This window comes from Lagopus muta, chromosome Z (genome assembly GCF_023343835.1).
Source record: "Lagopus muta isolate bLagMut1 chromosome Z, bLagMut1 primary, whole genome shotgun sequence".
NCBI lineage: Eukaryota > Metazoa > Chordata > Aves > Galliformes > Phasianidae > Lagopus > Lagopus muta.
In genome coordinates, this window is record NC_064472.1 from 32,767,036 (window position 1) to 32,781,349 (window position 14,314).

At 40.9% G+C, this 14,314-nt stretch overlaps 1 protein-coding gene across 1 annotated transcript in view; it reads right to left on the reverse strand.

The window, feature by feature from the left end:
* Positions 1 to 1,030: 1,030 nt before the first annotated feature.
* The window catches only part of BNC2 (basonuclin 2), a 362,491-nt gene continuing 349,207 nt past the window's right edge, over positions 1,031 to 14,314 (reverse strand). The window contains exons 6-7 of the mRNA XM_048930707.1: positions 1,849 to 1,902; positions 1,031 to 1,140 (exon numbers count right to left, since the gene is read on the reverse strand). Coding sequence (XP_048786664.1) covers positions 1,125 to 1,140; positions 1,849 to 1,902 — 70 coding nt within the window. The 3' untranslated portion in view covers positions 1,031 to 1,124. The remainder of the gene's footprint in view (positions 1,141 to 1,848; positions 1,903 to 14,314) is intronic.

Genomic DNA, 14,314 nt, shown 5'->3' on the forward strand with positions numbered 1-14,314 from the left:
CTTCAAGCTCTTGCTATGTGCTGTTTACAGATATTGTCAGTTGACAGGAGAAGCCATGGCAGTTGTCTTGCTGACGGAAGAAGGATTGAGTTACTCAAATCAAGACTGTGTCTTTCATAACTCCTTGGTATGAAGGCTGTGCCTGCCTCAAGAGCAAGAATGATACCTGCACAGCAAGAACCACATAGTGAAGACAAGAAAGCATTGTCTAGAAAGGTAACCTCGGCAGAGAGCTGCAAGGCTGGCCAGATCCTGGTGTGCTGCAAGGACTGGGGCAAATCATGCTAAACAAGTTTAGACAGAGATTGCAATTTACCTCTGTTTGATTTTCCACTCCAAAACCTAAAAATGATGACATTTTCTGTCCCCTCCCCCTTCCCTCCATGAACTAATGAGCAAATAAGGAAAGAAAATTAAAGAATAAAAAATGTAAGCAGTGATAGGCTGAGATCAATAAACTGTAGATTGCTAGCACTGAGTGAGACTGAGTAATCTTCTGCATACTGCATGTTGAGTTAACTTGCCAGAGAAATATGTTCTTTCTTATTGTCCTATGTCTCATTGTAGAAAAGGAAGCAGGAACTGCAAATTAAAATGCCCTTGATTTAGGTTCTGAAGAGAGTGCCCAGGAGTTCTTTTCCTATTGCTACATGCTAGAAATTGAACTGGATGCACCATTACAATATAGGAGAATATTTTATTAGTGTTTTCAGCCTGTGAGTTCTCTTGCCCTCCCTCCTAACAAAAAACCCACTAACAATGCTCTTGTAGGTAGCATCATAGAACAGCAAAGGACTGTTGTTTTAGATACTATTATAGGGCAGAAAGGTACAGTGTCCTAAATGATACCATACCAAGGATTATTCACAAAGTAAAGATGAAGCTAACAAAAGTTCAGCTATATGTGGACAAATTAAGATGAGTGAACTGTGTTTACAGACGTAGGTTCGGATCACATAGGCTTCGCACAAATAATGAGAGGTGTCTGAGTCATCAATCCAAGGGATGTACCACTCTTAAGAACACTTTATTTCCTTCCATCATCAAATACTATACTTGGGTTAACACACGGGAGCGTCGATTTCTCCAGATCGTGGCACAAGGGAGGAGGGATGGAAGTCTCTTCAGTCCCAAGGAAACCTATACGAAAAGTCAGAGCAAGAAAGGATACTTGATGTTATACATTTTACGCACTGAGTTAATTTATGCAAGGCATAACTGCCACCGCGACTGCGGAGACAAGTTTGGGATGCATTAGGCCCACAAATGAACAAAATAAGGAGGTTTAAGTAAGAAGAGAAAAGCCTCAGCTCAGATGAACAGGATATCTATTATTTATATACAACCCCACAGGAACAAACTATCTAGTATTTAAATACAGTTGTAGTTCTCACTTCTTCAAATACCAACAAACGTCTTGAAAGTTAGAAAAGCTGTTCCTTTCTTCTGAAGTCTGAGTATGATAAAGCAGAAAGCAAGGAATACCAGAGACTTTCATGTAATTACTAAGATGGGAACTCATGTTTACACTTTCCTTGCTAGGATCTGCCAAACCAAATTAGTAAATCAGAGTTTCCCATCTACAGTTGATGGAATTGTGTAGTGCACATCGTCTATGTAATGACTGATACTCGGATGTGAAGTAGGCTATGCTTTACCTCTCTTTGGTTAGAGAAGGGAAACTAATGTTTAAAGAAAGCAAGCTTATTCTAACTGCAGGTAAGACCCTTTTATAAGCAAATGGTATCTACTTCTTACTTTCATGTCAAAAATCAACAGTTTGTCACAAAGGGGAAGTATAAAGGGCCTACAAAGAAATTAAAGAATTTATATACTGGATTTACTTACGTTTGCATAAGAATAGGGTACTTTTTAATCTCTTGAGCTTCTACAGGAAATACTCTGGAGGGTCAAAAGAGAATAATTTAATTACCTCAGAGATTCACAATAAATTAAGCTTCAGTGATACCTAGGATCAGTTAAATTAATAGGCAGTATGTTTCAGTCAGAATATTTGATAGTTATACAGTGAGATTTTGGCACCAGTGCATTTTCATTGGCTTTGGAAGGTCAAGATTTAGCTTATGTTAGCTGTAAACACAAAATGGAATGATTACTGAATAGGTTGGTTCAGGACACTGTTAGTCTCATAGAAGAAAAGAACACACTGCTTTCAAAATTTTCTTTCATGCTACAAACTTGATTTTCCTGAAGTCAGCTCTATCTGCCAGTGTGTGTGTGGCAACAGCCCTAAAACTGATGGAATAGAAACAATATAAAATGCTGAATGTTGTACTTTAAGTGAATTTAAGTGCATTTTTGAAATTAGATTTTAAAACAATTTTTAATTTCTTGGGCATCTGTAGTCTTCAAAAGAAATGCTACATAGTACACAGAAAGAAAAGGCCATGTAACTAAGACAGGGGAGGTTTAGCTTAGGTATCAGGAGGAAGTTTTTCACACAGAGGGTAGTGAAGCACTGGAACAGGTTGCCCACGGAGGTTGTGGATGCCCCATCCCTGGACACGTTCAAGGCCAGGCTGGATGTGGCTCTGGGCAGCCTGGTCTGGTGGTTGGCGACCCTGCACATAGCAAGGGGTTGAAAGTAGGTGATTGTTGCGGTCCTTTTCAACCCAGGCCATTCTATGATTCTATATAAGTGCATGGTAGAGAGACAAATTCTGATCTCTAAGTACAGAAGGAACCCAGGGCTACCAAGCGAGTTTTCTGTATATTTACATCAACATAATGTGGTCTAGAGTGGAACTGTTTGTTCTACCATAAGCCTAAAACCAGATCACCTCACCCTGATGTCTCATTTTGACTGCACTTGCACATGTACGCACCCACATGCATGCACCCACATACATACACTTGTTCTCTTCAGTTGTTTTTCATTCTTGCTGCAGAGCTGTATGGTCTCTCCTGGATAAGCTGTGTTAAATTAAAATTAAACATCACCAAGCTTTGTGCTCAGCCTCCCTCTGTGCATGCTCTGCTGTGGGTGTGCAGGGGGTTAATATCACAAATGTTCCACAGGAGGCTAGTGGGATTCAGTTTCAGCTAACATTTATTTTGCCAGCTCCTTTTCACTTTCATCTCTGCTTATGAACACTATTATCTTGTTTGTAATAATATATATAGATCACTGCAGCTGTGCTCTGCAAAATTCATCCATTTTTTGAGCTTTGTAAAAAAATTACACCAAAAAACCCCATCTTTTATCACAGTACTGAGCCCTGTGAATTCACCCACCTTCCCAGCCTAGACTCTCATGCAGATTGTAAGAAGGCATGTGTTTGCAAACTTTTCACTGAAAATGGGCTATCAGATTTATAATGTAACCTCACACTCAATGTGGTCTTGTCTTTTCACTCAAGACTAATTGTGAGCAGTTGTTTTTTTCTCCTTAAGAAAGTTACTTCAGCTTTTTTGCATTTTGTTGGTTCCTACTGTTAGTTTCCTGTTACAAGTATTACCTTTCTCACATATGCATTCCCAGCATATTGTGCTTGAGTCCTCTGTCCTCAGTAGATTGCCAATAATGATTTCAGTATCTGATTATAGTAGTTTTCACACCTTCCTATCATGGAGGTAGTAGTGCTAATTATTGATGGACACTGGAAAGGATATCAGTGTCTTTAGCATTTTCTTTCATGACTGTACAAGAACATACAAAATAGCATGCTCTTCTATAGACATGAAGTCACTCAAGTAATACTTGTATTCTAAAAGGCAGCCAGCCTAAAGAAGGAAATGAGTCTTTTTTACAGTGTATACTGTACAGATACTTTATACTGTAGAAGAGGAGATGGAAGACTGCAAAAAGGCAGGATTAGGCTTGAATTTACACTAAAATTTCAAGCACAAAATCCTCCTATGTTTTCTATGATCTGGTCCCATGGCTTTAATCTAGAAAGACATATAGAGCAAACTCTGGGCTGCAAGTTCTTAATATTTACCTGTCTTGCTATTACTATTGTATAGCTTACAATGCAGCTATTATCCCAGAAATTGAATGGTGTGATACAATAATTGACTTCCTTACTAGCTTCCCACTCTTCTTCCTCTTCAAGAATCAGAAGTTGTTGAATGACTGGGTCATATCTCTATTCTGCTTTTCTCATTTTGAGACAGAAAAAGGCAGACTAACTTTCAAAGCCTCTAACCTAGGCTTTCAAGAATGCAGAGTGTAAAAGAAAGAACACAAAGGAAAGAAAAAGCAAAAGCAATAGAGATTTAAGTAGTTTAGACCTTGTGCTCAGCAGACCACAAGATCAAACTCACTTCTCTCCATGCAGCAGCTGGTATCAATGCTCTCGCATTGTTCAAATAAGTTCCAGCATTTAGTGAGCTGGGACGCTGCCTTTTACTGTACTTCTGCAGAGGCTGCCTCTCTGGTTGCAACCGATTTGTGCCTTACAGAAACAGCTTTGCATTACTTTGACAAAGCCGGACAACACCTGCCCTTGAGGCTTAACAAATGGAAGTAAAGGGAAGAAGAGAGTAATCTCTCTCAGGCCTCTGTTGCTATCACTCTCCCTTTATATTTCATTTAGAGAAAAATGTGTACAAAGAAAGAGTGTTAGACATGCACACTATAATGAAAATCTATGACTAGACCATGCATTCATAATTATTTTATAAATAAATGGCTTCTGGAGAGCCACATCTGTCTCTTCCCACAGAGTGTATGTCTTTCATTAATGTATTGCAGGCCGAATGAAGCCAGCCTGAGTGCTTTGCTTGCATCTTCCTCTTCCTCTCCATCATTGTCCATGGATAGGTTTTTGTGGTTCAGAGAGAGCTGCAAGCCCCACGTGTCTCTGCAGGACTGATGGCTCGTCAATAACATTAGCCAGCATTATGGGCCGCATCGGTGTAGAACAGAATCAATATGGCCAAGTAAAAAGTCTAATCAGTTGACATGACCATCTTCAGCAGGGCTCACGTTACAAGAAATGAGTTTTTTTAAGGAATCAGCATCAGCGCTGCTTATTCACCCCACACCAAGAAGCCTTGACGAAGATTTATTGCTTCTTGTTTTGTTAGTGGTGCAGGGTAAGCTGGTAGAAGTGAAATAATCATTCAAGTTAGAAGAATAATATGAACTGGGCTCTGCAAACACTGCCCATGTTTTCCGAGGGAGTTCAAAAGAGCTGCTATAGAGCACCCAGCAGTGTGGACGGAAAGCAGTTTGCATTAGGAAATAAGAACAATGTAGGGACCCGAAAACAGGGATTCATGCCCTTTGTCTGTCTAGGCTGCATTCTCTTTTCTCACCATCTCATATTTTTTTACTGAAAGGACAAATTCAGCTCTCACTTCTACTTGTGTAAATTGAAGTCAGTTGGCTGAAAATAGGATTGTTCCAGATTTCTATCAGCATAAGTGAAAGCAGACTTTGGCAGTCATGCCTATGGCAGTGTACACGTCCTGAAACAAGTTTCTCACTGATGCATGGCTTTATCTACGTGGTAATTATGGAGCTGTTTTACAATCATCTCCCTTTCTCCTTCTCCTCATTTCTCTGCATGCAGATTCACCCACAACACAAGAGCATCGGAGGTGCAGCTAACAGATATTTCACTTTTATGAACTCTGCTGATCATCTGTTCTCATTTGTCCAGTCATCTGAGGGAAACCCTGTTCAATCATGTGAGGGTAAAGCATTAGTGAAATCGTTAGTGCAGCCTGGGCAGGCTAATAGGCCTCTGCCTCAGCCATTTTTTTGCAGGCAACATATCACCTACATCAGAGTTACTTCTGCAGTGTTATTTCCCAAATAGGTAAAAGAAAATAATGGCATCTAGGAGGCAAGTAGCTTGTTCAAATGGGAAAATGGAGATGTTAACTACTCCCACCCAACTTTGTTAGAATGAAGTAGCTGGGATATGCTTGTTAAAAATATGGATAAATCTTGAAACAGGTTAAGTACCTATTCAAATTAACAAGAGCCAGACAAAAATTAAAGGTCTTGATCCCTCAAGGCCTACACTGACTAGGTATAAAGAGAGGAACTGGAAGCTTGATTCAGGCCTTTCTGCCAAAAAATTCAGGATATGCGATACAAAGAGGTGATTTGAGACAGCCAGCATGGCTTCACCAAAGGCAGATTGTGCCTCACCAGTCTGGTGGTGTTGTATGATGATGTGATGACACTGATGAACAAAATAAGGGTAACTGATGCCCTTTTGCACAGGGCTTCTGCAAGGCCTTTAACATAGTCCTACATCGCATCCTTGTCTCTAAATTGGAAAGAGATAATTTTAAAGATGGGCTATTCAGTGGATAAAGAACAGGATGGTCGTACTCAGAGAGCTGTGGTCAAAGGCTTGATGTCTAAAGGAAGGCCAGTGATGAGTGGTGTCTCCCTGGGGTCCAACTTGGAACCTGTGCTCTTCAGCAGCTTTATCAGTGACCTAGATAGTCAGATTGAGTGCACTGCCAGCAAGTTTTTGGATGACAACAAGCTGAGGCGTGCAGTTGACACAATAGAAGGAAAGGATGCTGTCCATAGGGACCTGGATAAGTTCACAAAGTAGGCCAGTGTGAACCCAGTGAGGTTTAACAAGGCCAAATGCAAAGTGTTGCACATGGGTCGGGGCAATGTCAGATATGAGTACAGAATGGGAAAAGAACTCACTTAGAGCAGCCTTGAGGAGAAGGATATGGGGGTCTTGATGAATTAAAAGCTGAACATGAGACAGCAGTGTGCTTTTGCAGCCTGGAAGGCCAACAGTATCTTGGGCTGCATCAAAAAAGACGCAGGAAGGTTAAGGAGGTGATTGTCCCCCCCTGCTCTGCCCTCATTAACATCCTGTCCGGAATATTGCATCTAGGTCTGGGTCTCCCAACACAGGAAGAATGTGAGGTTGTTCAAGAGGGTCCGGAGAGGGGCCACAAATATGATCAGAAGACTGGAGCACCTTTCCTACAAAGAAAGGCTGAGGCAGCTCAGCCTTTTCAGCCTGGAAAATGCTCCATTGCTAGAGGTGTTCAAGGCCAGGGTGAATGGGGTCCTGGGCAACTTGATACACTGTTTGATTTAGTGGCTAGCAACCCTGCCCATGGCAAGTGGGTTGGACTACGTAGATGATCTTCAAGGTCCCTTTAAACGCAGGCCATTTTATGATTCTGTATTTCTGTGATCCCTTTCTGGGCAGCAGCAGCCCTTCACTCTCTGAGCTTGATCCTCAGTGACACAGTGCACATTCAAGTTTCCAGCAATATTATCTTTCAAAGATGAGGCCCGATGACAAAGTAATGAAAAAGTACACCATCTTTTTTTTGTTGTTGTTGTATGAGGAAAAGCAAGGGTTTTTTTAATCCGTATAGATTCCAAACACAAAGGTTTTTTTGTTTTTTGTTTGCTATTATTTTTTTTTTAGTAAGAATCCTTCTGCAGAGTATTAATAGTATAACATTAATTAAATGGTTTATTGAAGTAAAAAAAAAAGAGTCAATTTCTATTAAGATTCCACCATTTATAGAGATTCAAGGAAATATTCCACTCTTAGTGCCCTAGGATCTTGGTATATAACATCCTCTAACTATCCACTAACATTTGTGTTAGTGAAAACTACCCCTTTAAATTCAAGTGAACTGAAAAGTTTCACTGGTTGCACAAGCTCTGTATAAATAAACAGCACATAGAAAACACATTCCTTTCAAAGGATTATCACTTTGACAGCTATTCAGTTGGGGTGGCTTTTTCTGTCCCCTGGAATTCCCACCTTGCCCTCTTAGCAGCACAGAAAGGTAAATCTGTATAATGCTTCACAGCTGCCTTTATTGGGACCTGACACTGAGCCTACTGAATGTGCTTTCCTGGTACAAAGCACCTCGTCAAGTTTCCTGCTATGGATGCTGCGAATGCAGCTGATGAGCTGTCTTATTAAAAGTTATGAGGGAAGGATGTTCACTTCGTTACTTTCTGAACTACTGGATATGCAGGGCAAAGTTGCAGAACTGGTCAGTCCCTCTAAGTTCCCACTGTCACATGCACAAGCTACACTGTCTCTTGTTTAATAACATCCTGATCTCACAGAAGTCATGGTCATTTTGTTTGTTTATTTATTTAGTGGAATTTTTTTCTCCATCATTGCCTTGTTATTTCCTCTTTGCTGCAGACCAAACTTTAGGCTGGCTGTCCTGCTGGCACCAAGCACACTGGGCAAGCTCCCAGGAGTCTTAGGCTTGGTTTCTGTCACCCCTCTACCTGTAGTGGTGGGAAGAAGGCCACGAGTCTTCACCCTGCCTGCCTCAGAAATAAACAAGCCATGTTTGCTGGGGACTCAGTAGGCCCTGTGAGATGAAGAGAGGCTGAGGCTGCAGGGGCTAAGGGCTGTGAGGGACAAGGGAGGACACCTGCACAGAGCAGACCAGGTGTTGGAGGTGCTGCATGAAGAGCTGAGACATGAAAGTCCCACATGCTTCCACGCCATATAGCCTCCCTGAGGGAGGCAGAGAGACAGAGCTGAGAGCAAGAGCAGCAGGAAGAGAGGTTCCTGAGCCAGTTGCAAGGCCAACAGATGTCTAAGCATATGCCACAGAACTAAGAAGAGAAAAGCAACTTTTTCAAAGGGGGTGCAAATGCTGCTGTGCTTAACATTCAAGCAGGTGAGCCTCAACAGTGCTACATGTGGAGCATGTACCAATTACTTTCCTGCTGGTATGAGGATAATCCTTTTTCTTATTTTGTTCAGTTAAAAACTGCAAATATATTGTCTTTTTTCCCACTACTCCATTGAAGCAAAGGACTTTTTGCAAGCAGCCTGCTTTGGAAAACTGGCACTTGGCACTTGGACTGGAAGAAAACAATTAAAAGATGCAGTAAAAATTGACAAATCTTGGTGTGGATAGCTGAAAATACATTACAATCCCAATTGAACTATAAATAAAAAACCTAAATTAAATAAATCTTGTACAATTATAGATTAAAATATGTTTGGCTTTAATGACTTAGCATATGGGCCTTGACTGTGGATATGTTTGCTGAGACCACATGGCTTGCACAGGGATGCAGTCATAAACAAGCTAATTGTTGCTGCTAGGCGATACAGCTTTGTGGAGGGCTGCAGGTCTTCTGGTAACTGGCTACCACTGCTTCACAGGCGGTGCTCTCCATGTGAACTTCCAACCGTGTAGCTTCAGTAGCAGCAAGCAATGTCAATAATAGGCTCTGAGTGGAAAAGAAACCCAACCCAATAAAAACAAAGCCCCTACGGGAGCATTATCAGCAATTGCTGTCATCAGATGTTTGGAAGCGGACACTTTTTCCTGTCACTCTCAGGCTGCAGGCGCATGCTGGGCTCCACGAGCTGTGAGGTAGCAGGGTCCCAGAGGTCGGGCTGGGCCGTGACGGCATGCTCCTCCGTCACAGCAGAGTGGGAGATGGGCAGCCGTGGGCTCCTGGGCTGCAGAGAAGTTTGGGGAAGGAGGTGGCAGAAGCAGTGCACACTTCCACCCATGCTCATCCCAGTGAGTGGAGGACACTGTCCTCCCCTCTGGGATAATAAGCAGGGATCAAAATATTTTCTGCAGCCACTGCTTTAGCAGCAGCGCCAGCTGCCTCAGCAGCCACCACCTCTCTATGGAGTGGAAACTAGACTGGCATTGGTGTGGCTGGCCTCAGATGTTCGTTGTGCCCAACTGACTGCCCCAAAGCTGACAGGGCTTTCCAACTCTGTGCCTGGTAGGCCAGGCTGTCACCATGGCCCAGTAACTTCAGCTGCACTGCATCGCCCATCTGAAGGCAGAGCTGAGCTTTAGCAAAGAAACGAGGCAGAACATCCCAGGAAGGTCACTTTGGTGACAGGATAAGCTGGAGCACAGCTTCCATTACACATATAACTGAGGGAGATCTAGCACAAATGAAGTCTGGCTTCCCCAGGGCATGGGCCCTGTCGTGAACAGCAGCATCAAGGGAAGAGGATCCTGCAGCTGTTCCCCTCTCTGCAGCTGTTTCTGGGTCAATACTTCACTCACACTTCCTTTCCATCCTCTGGTCAGTTTTGCATAGCATAGGCAGCCCTATGCTACGCATACAGTCAGATGGCAACACTCATTTCCGTGGGAAACCAGGCCTGAAAGAAAACAGCAAACTATTGTTCAGGCTTCCAGCTCTCTCTCTTACTTGGTTTGAAAGTTATGGTAGCCTAAAACAATCTCTTTGCTACACCTAGGAATTTACTTGTTATGTTTTCTTAGAACAGCATTTTAAAAAAGATTTTCTGATTAAAAAATGTAGCATGTATGTGGGTTTTGTTTTTGTTTTTGTTTTTTCCTCCTTCAGCAAGTGTTTACCAAAAGATCTTAAGTTGATTATATCAAGATTGTGATTACTTAGTGGCTTGACTAAAGCCATTTCACAAGTCAGGTCTGATGTGTTACTTTAAAATGAGTTTTCTCGTGTTTTGTAGGGAAAAAAAAATCTAAAAAGCAAGTATTCTGTGTCAAAAAATTGCTCCTTGAAAACTTGTCATACCATGACATATGACTGTACTTTGCCAACTGTTTATTCACCCACTATTATTGTGTTATTAGATGTAGTTGACCCTTTGATCTCACTGAATTAGCACTTCTACTGATCCAGAGACTGTGAGTTTAACCCTCATGCCTGTTGATGCTGTTTTCCTATGGCTTGGCATTTGTAATCTGCAAATTATTGCAATAGCTTATTCATTTCTAAAATATTCTGAATTGATTCTTTGACATGTTCTCTGTGACTCAACAGCTCTTTCACTGTATGGCTTAACTCTTAAAGCTTGCAATGGTGTAGCACAAGGTTCACATGTATTTTGGCAAATTACCATCTTTTAAAAATGTCTACTTCAGAGTCTTAAACATAGCAAAGCTTTTTCTGGGCTGCATCCAGCCTAAGGAAAACATAAACCTTTCAGGGTAGAATTTAGAGGTTAGGAAACTTGAAACATGGTACACCTCTTGACCTGAATTCTTGTAAGCCAGTAAGGATGTACATACATCCTAATGAATTTCTCCAGCTGCAGTTTACATTTCAATCATCTAGCATTGCACTGGAATCAGTGGACACTGACTGCTGTGGCAGTTCAAGGGCCTGACATTTGTTATTCTGATCTTAATTATGAAACCGATTCAAGGACATACAGTCCAGTTTCATACCAGTTCCAAAGTTTCTCAGATTCTGATTACAGAATTCACTAGACTGAGTTGAACACATCAGACCAAAATGGAGCTCATTCATTGTAAAATTATGTGAATGGACGCCAGTGGGCATGGGAACAGCATGGAAAATTTTATGTAGCAACTGTAATGTTTTACATCATATAAAGTAACTCAGGAGCTCAGAAATAATTTTTTAAATCCAAACTTCATAGTTTGTCTTTTTTCAGTCTACAGGAGTTATTCTGCACAACTGGTGTATTTGATGCCTCCCAGCCTCTTTCCTAAATAACTGAGAAATGTATGTCACTATGGCTTAGTGTCAATTAGAGGAGCGTAATATCTGTCTGTATTATATTCCAGTACACGATGCTTTTGGTGAAGCACTTAGGACAGGACTTCCAGAGAAACACAGTCTGTGTCTAAGTCCTTTGTCTTAGAAATTTTAATTCTAAAACTGTGGTGCAACTTGGATGCTACAAATTTTAAAAATTTGTTTTGAAATAAACATACACAAGAGACAGGAAATTGGAAACTGTAGAGCATACAGAGGTGTGAAATTATAAGAGTGCTTTGAATTTTTAATACCACTTAAGTTTAAAAGACCGAAGTCCTCTAAAAACTTCTAAGTGGTATAATAATTTCAAATAACTTCATACTGTACATGTCCAGAACTCTGATAATGTCCACATTCAACTGCTTTTAAGTTTTTTTCTTTGCGCATTCCAATAGTATGAAACCACTCTCTGCAACGTAGAGTATATGATTTATAATTACTATAGCACTTCACATTTTTCTGTGACACATGGCATGTGTGAAAGAATTCAAATTCTGTCATATACAATCAAAATATATTGGACAAATTGAATAAAATGTTGCAAACTCAGAAAACTTCAAGTAATTTTAAAACATGATTAAAATAAAAGACAAAGGTAAGGAAGGTAGCTGCATAAAAAAAGCATAATCTTGGAAAGAAAGAAAAAGATACCATACACAGCTAGACTACTTCACTGGCCTAGAAAGGGCAGGTAAGGAGCAGAAACTACAGTTAGATATAGTGAAAGAATAGATACTTTCTTAAGACATGAGAAAATGAGTTGGTAACTCATGAACTCATTTTCTTTTTATTGTGATAGAAATGGGAATACCAAAGGGCCTTGAACTTAGTCTCCTAACAGTCAGGTTACTCCGTTGAACTCCACTGGGTATTCATGAAATAAGATGGAAAGATATCCAAACGCTGGTTTTGCACATAACCCTATTTTCACCTTCCTCATAAACTACATAATCCTCATTTTGGCCTTTTCTGCTGACAGTAGAAGACTGATCAAGAATCTTTCTGTTCCAGCACTTAAAAAACCTGTTTCTGCTTTTTAGCATTAATTTTTATCCAGTCGTTTGTTATTGTTAATATGAATGGTTCTTATTTTTGCCTAGTATTTACACCTTGCCCTCTTCTCACACATTTATACATCACAATTACACTCCCTTTCTGCTCTCATTTCCTTGGATGTGGAACTAAGCTCTGTTAAGCTACCACCATAAAATTTAGTTTCCTCCTCTGCAAGCAAGGACAACTGTTCTTTGAATTTGTCTTTCTTGTTCATGGGCAACCAAACTACATACAATGCTCTGAATGAAGGCTGGGTTGAGTTTTGGGAAGCATTGCTGGAGCTGCCCAAGCTTTCCTGGAAATGACTCATCTGATAAATCTTGAAATCATGTTTAAACTTGAAAGCCTGTGCACCTACTTAGAAAGTATCTTTACATTGTTGCTTGGTCTCACTTTATTTCCCAATGAAAAATCTTTTTGCTATTTGCTTTCATTTTGCAAAGACTGAGGTAGCTTGACCTTTGGCAAGTCTGATTGTGTACCCAAGCCTCCTGACACTAAAGCATGCATTCTGAGGTTTCTTTTTTTTTTGCTCTTCTTTGGAAACTCCCTTCTGGCTTCTTTTCTTACTACTGGCATCACTTATGACATCACTTTTCATACTGGAAGATGGAGATTAGAGCAGCAGAGGCAGGGGGATTGTGGTGGAGTGGTTAGGAAGATAAACATTGAGACCCTGAGCCCCACATCAGCATCAGGCTGCTCTGAAGAATATGCCAACAAAAAAAGCAACCTCAAGCAATGGAGGAAGTTCCAAAAAGGGCATTTGTTAATTGCCATGTGGCAAAATGCTCAGAAAGCTTCAGTGATTAGTTCTCCATTGGGATTTGTTACTACTTCATTGGAATTAGCTACACAGGATATTTTGCTAAACTCGGTGTTGGCCACTGTGGGATGTGCTTCACCTTGGACAGAGCTATCTTAGGATTAGCAATGTATTGCTGGGAGAATTGAAATCTAGTTTGAACTCTCAAGAAAAAAGAGAGGCTATAATGGGGATTCTTTTTTGGCTGATGTCAAGAAGTTGCCACCTGAAAGCAGGGCAGCACTGGGCACTTGGATACTATGGAGACTACAGCCTACAACAGCACATAGCTGCCTTGGTGCTGCTATGACAGCCAGCACTGTAAGCAGCAATGCTTATTTGCTCTGACTGTCATTTTGTGTTCTTCTTTACAGAGAGGTTTCAGCTAAAGGTCATAGGAGAGCCACTGTATATTTTTTCTTCAAATAAAATCAATTGAAGGACCTAGAACACAATAAGTTATGTTGCAGGGTTGCACTTGCATGTATTCCCATTGGAGATCTATCAATGTGAACTAGCACTGTTGGGAAATCTCTCCAGCTACCACAGTTAATCAATATCTGTTCATTATACTCTCTCTGATGAATATGGCTAAGGTTTGGGTAAGCATGAGTCAGGTGACTTAAAAATAACAGCACCTCACATAAGATCAATAAAGGGCAGGTTCTCTCCAGTATTACTCTGCGCAAACTAATGTAATTTTTATCTCCCCTCTTCTTCCTACCTCTTGCTCATTGTTGGTATATCAACATCACTGTAGGAGTGGCTTTATTAAATTAGTAGCACTTAATCTACTGTCACACTGTCAACTTGCAGGCAGTGAACAAGCAGACAACAAGTTTTCAAGTGGCCCAGTGTGCCTCAACTGGCTTTCACCCAGGCAGTTAGCTTAGAGCTGTGCCAAAATCAGTCTTTATGGGTGCCTGCTAATATTTCTGCACTGAGCATGAAAACCCTATGCTAGAAAAGAT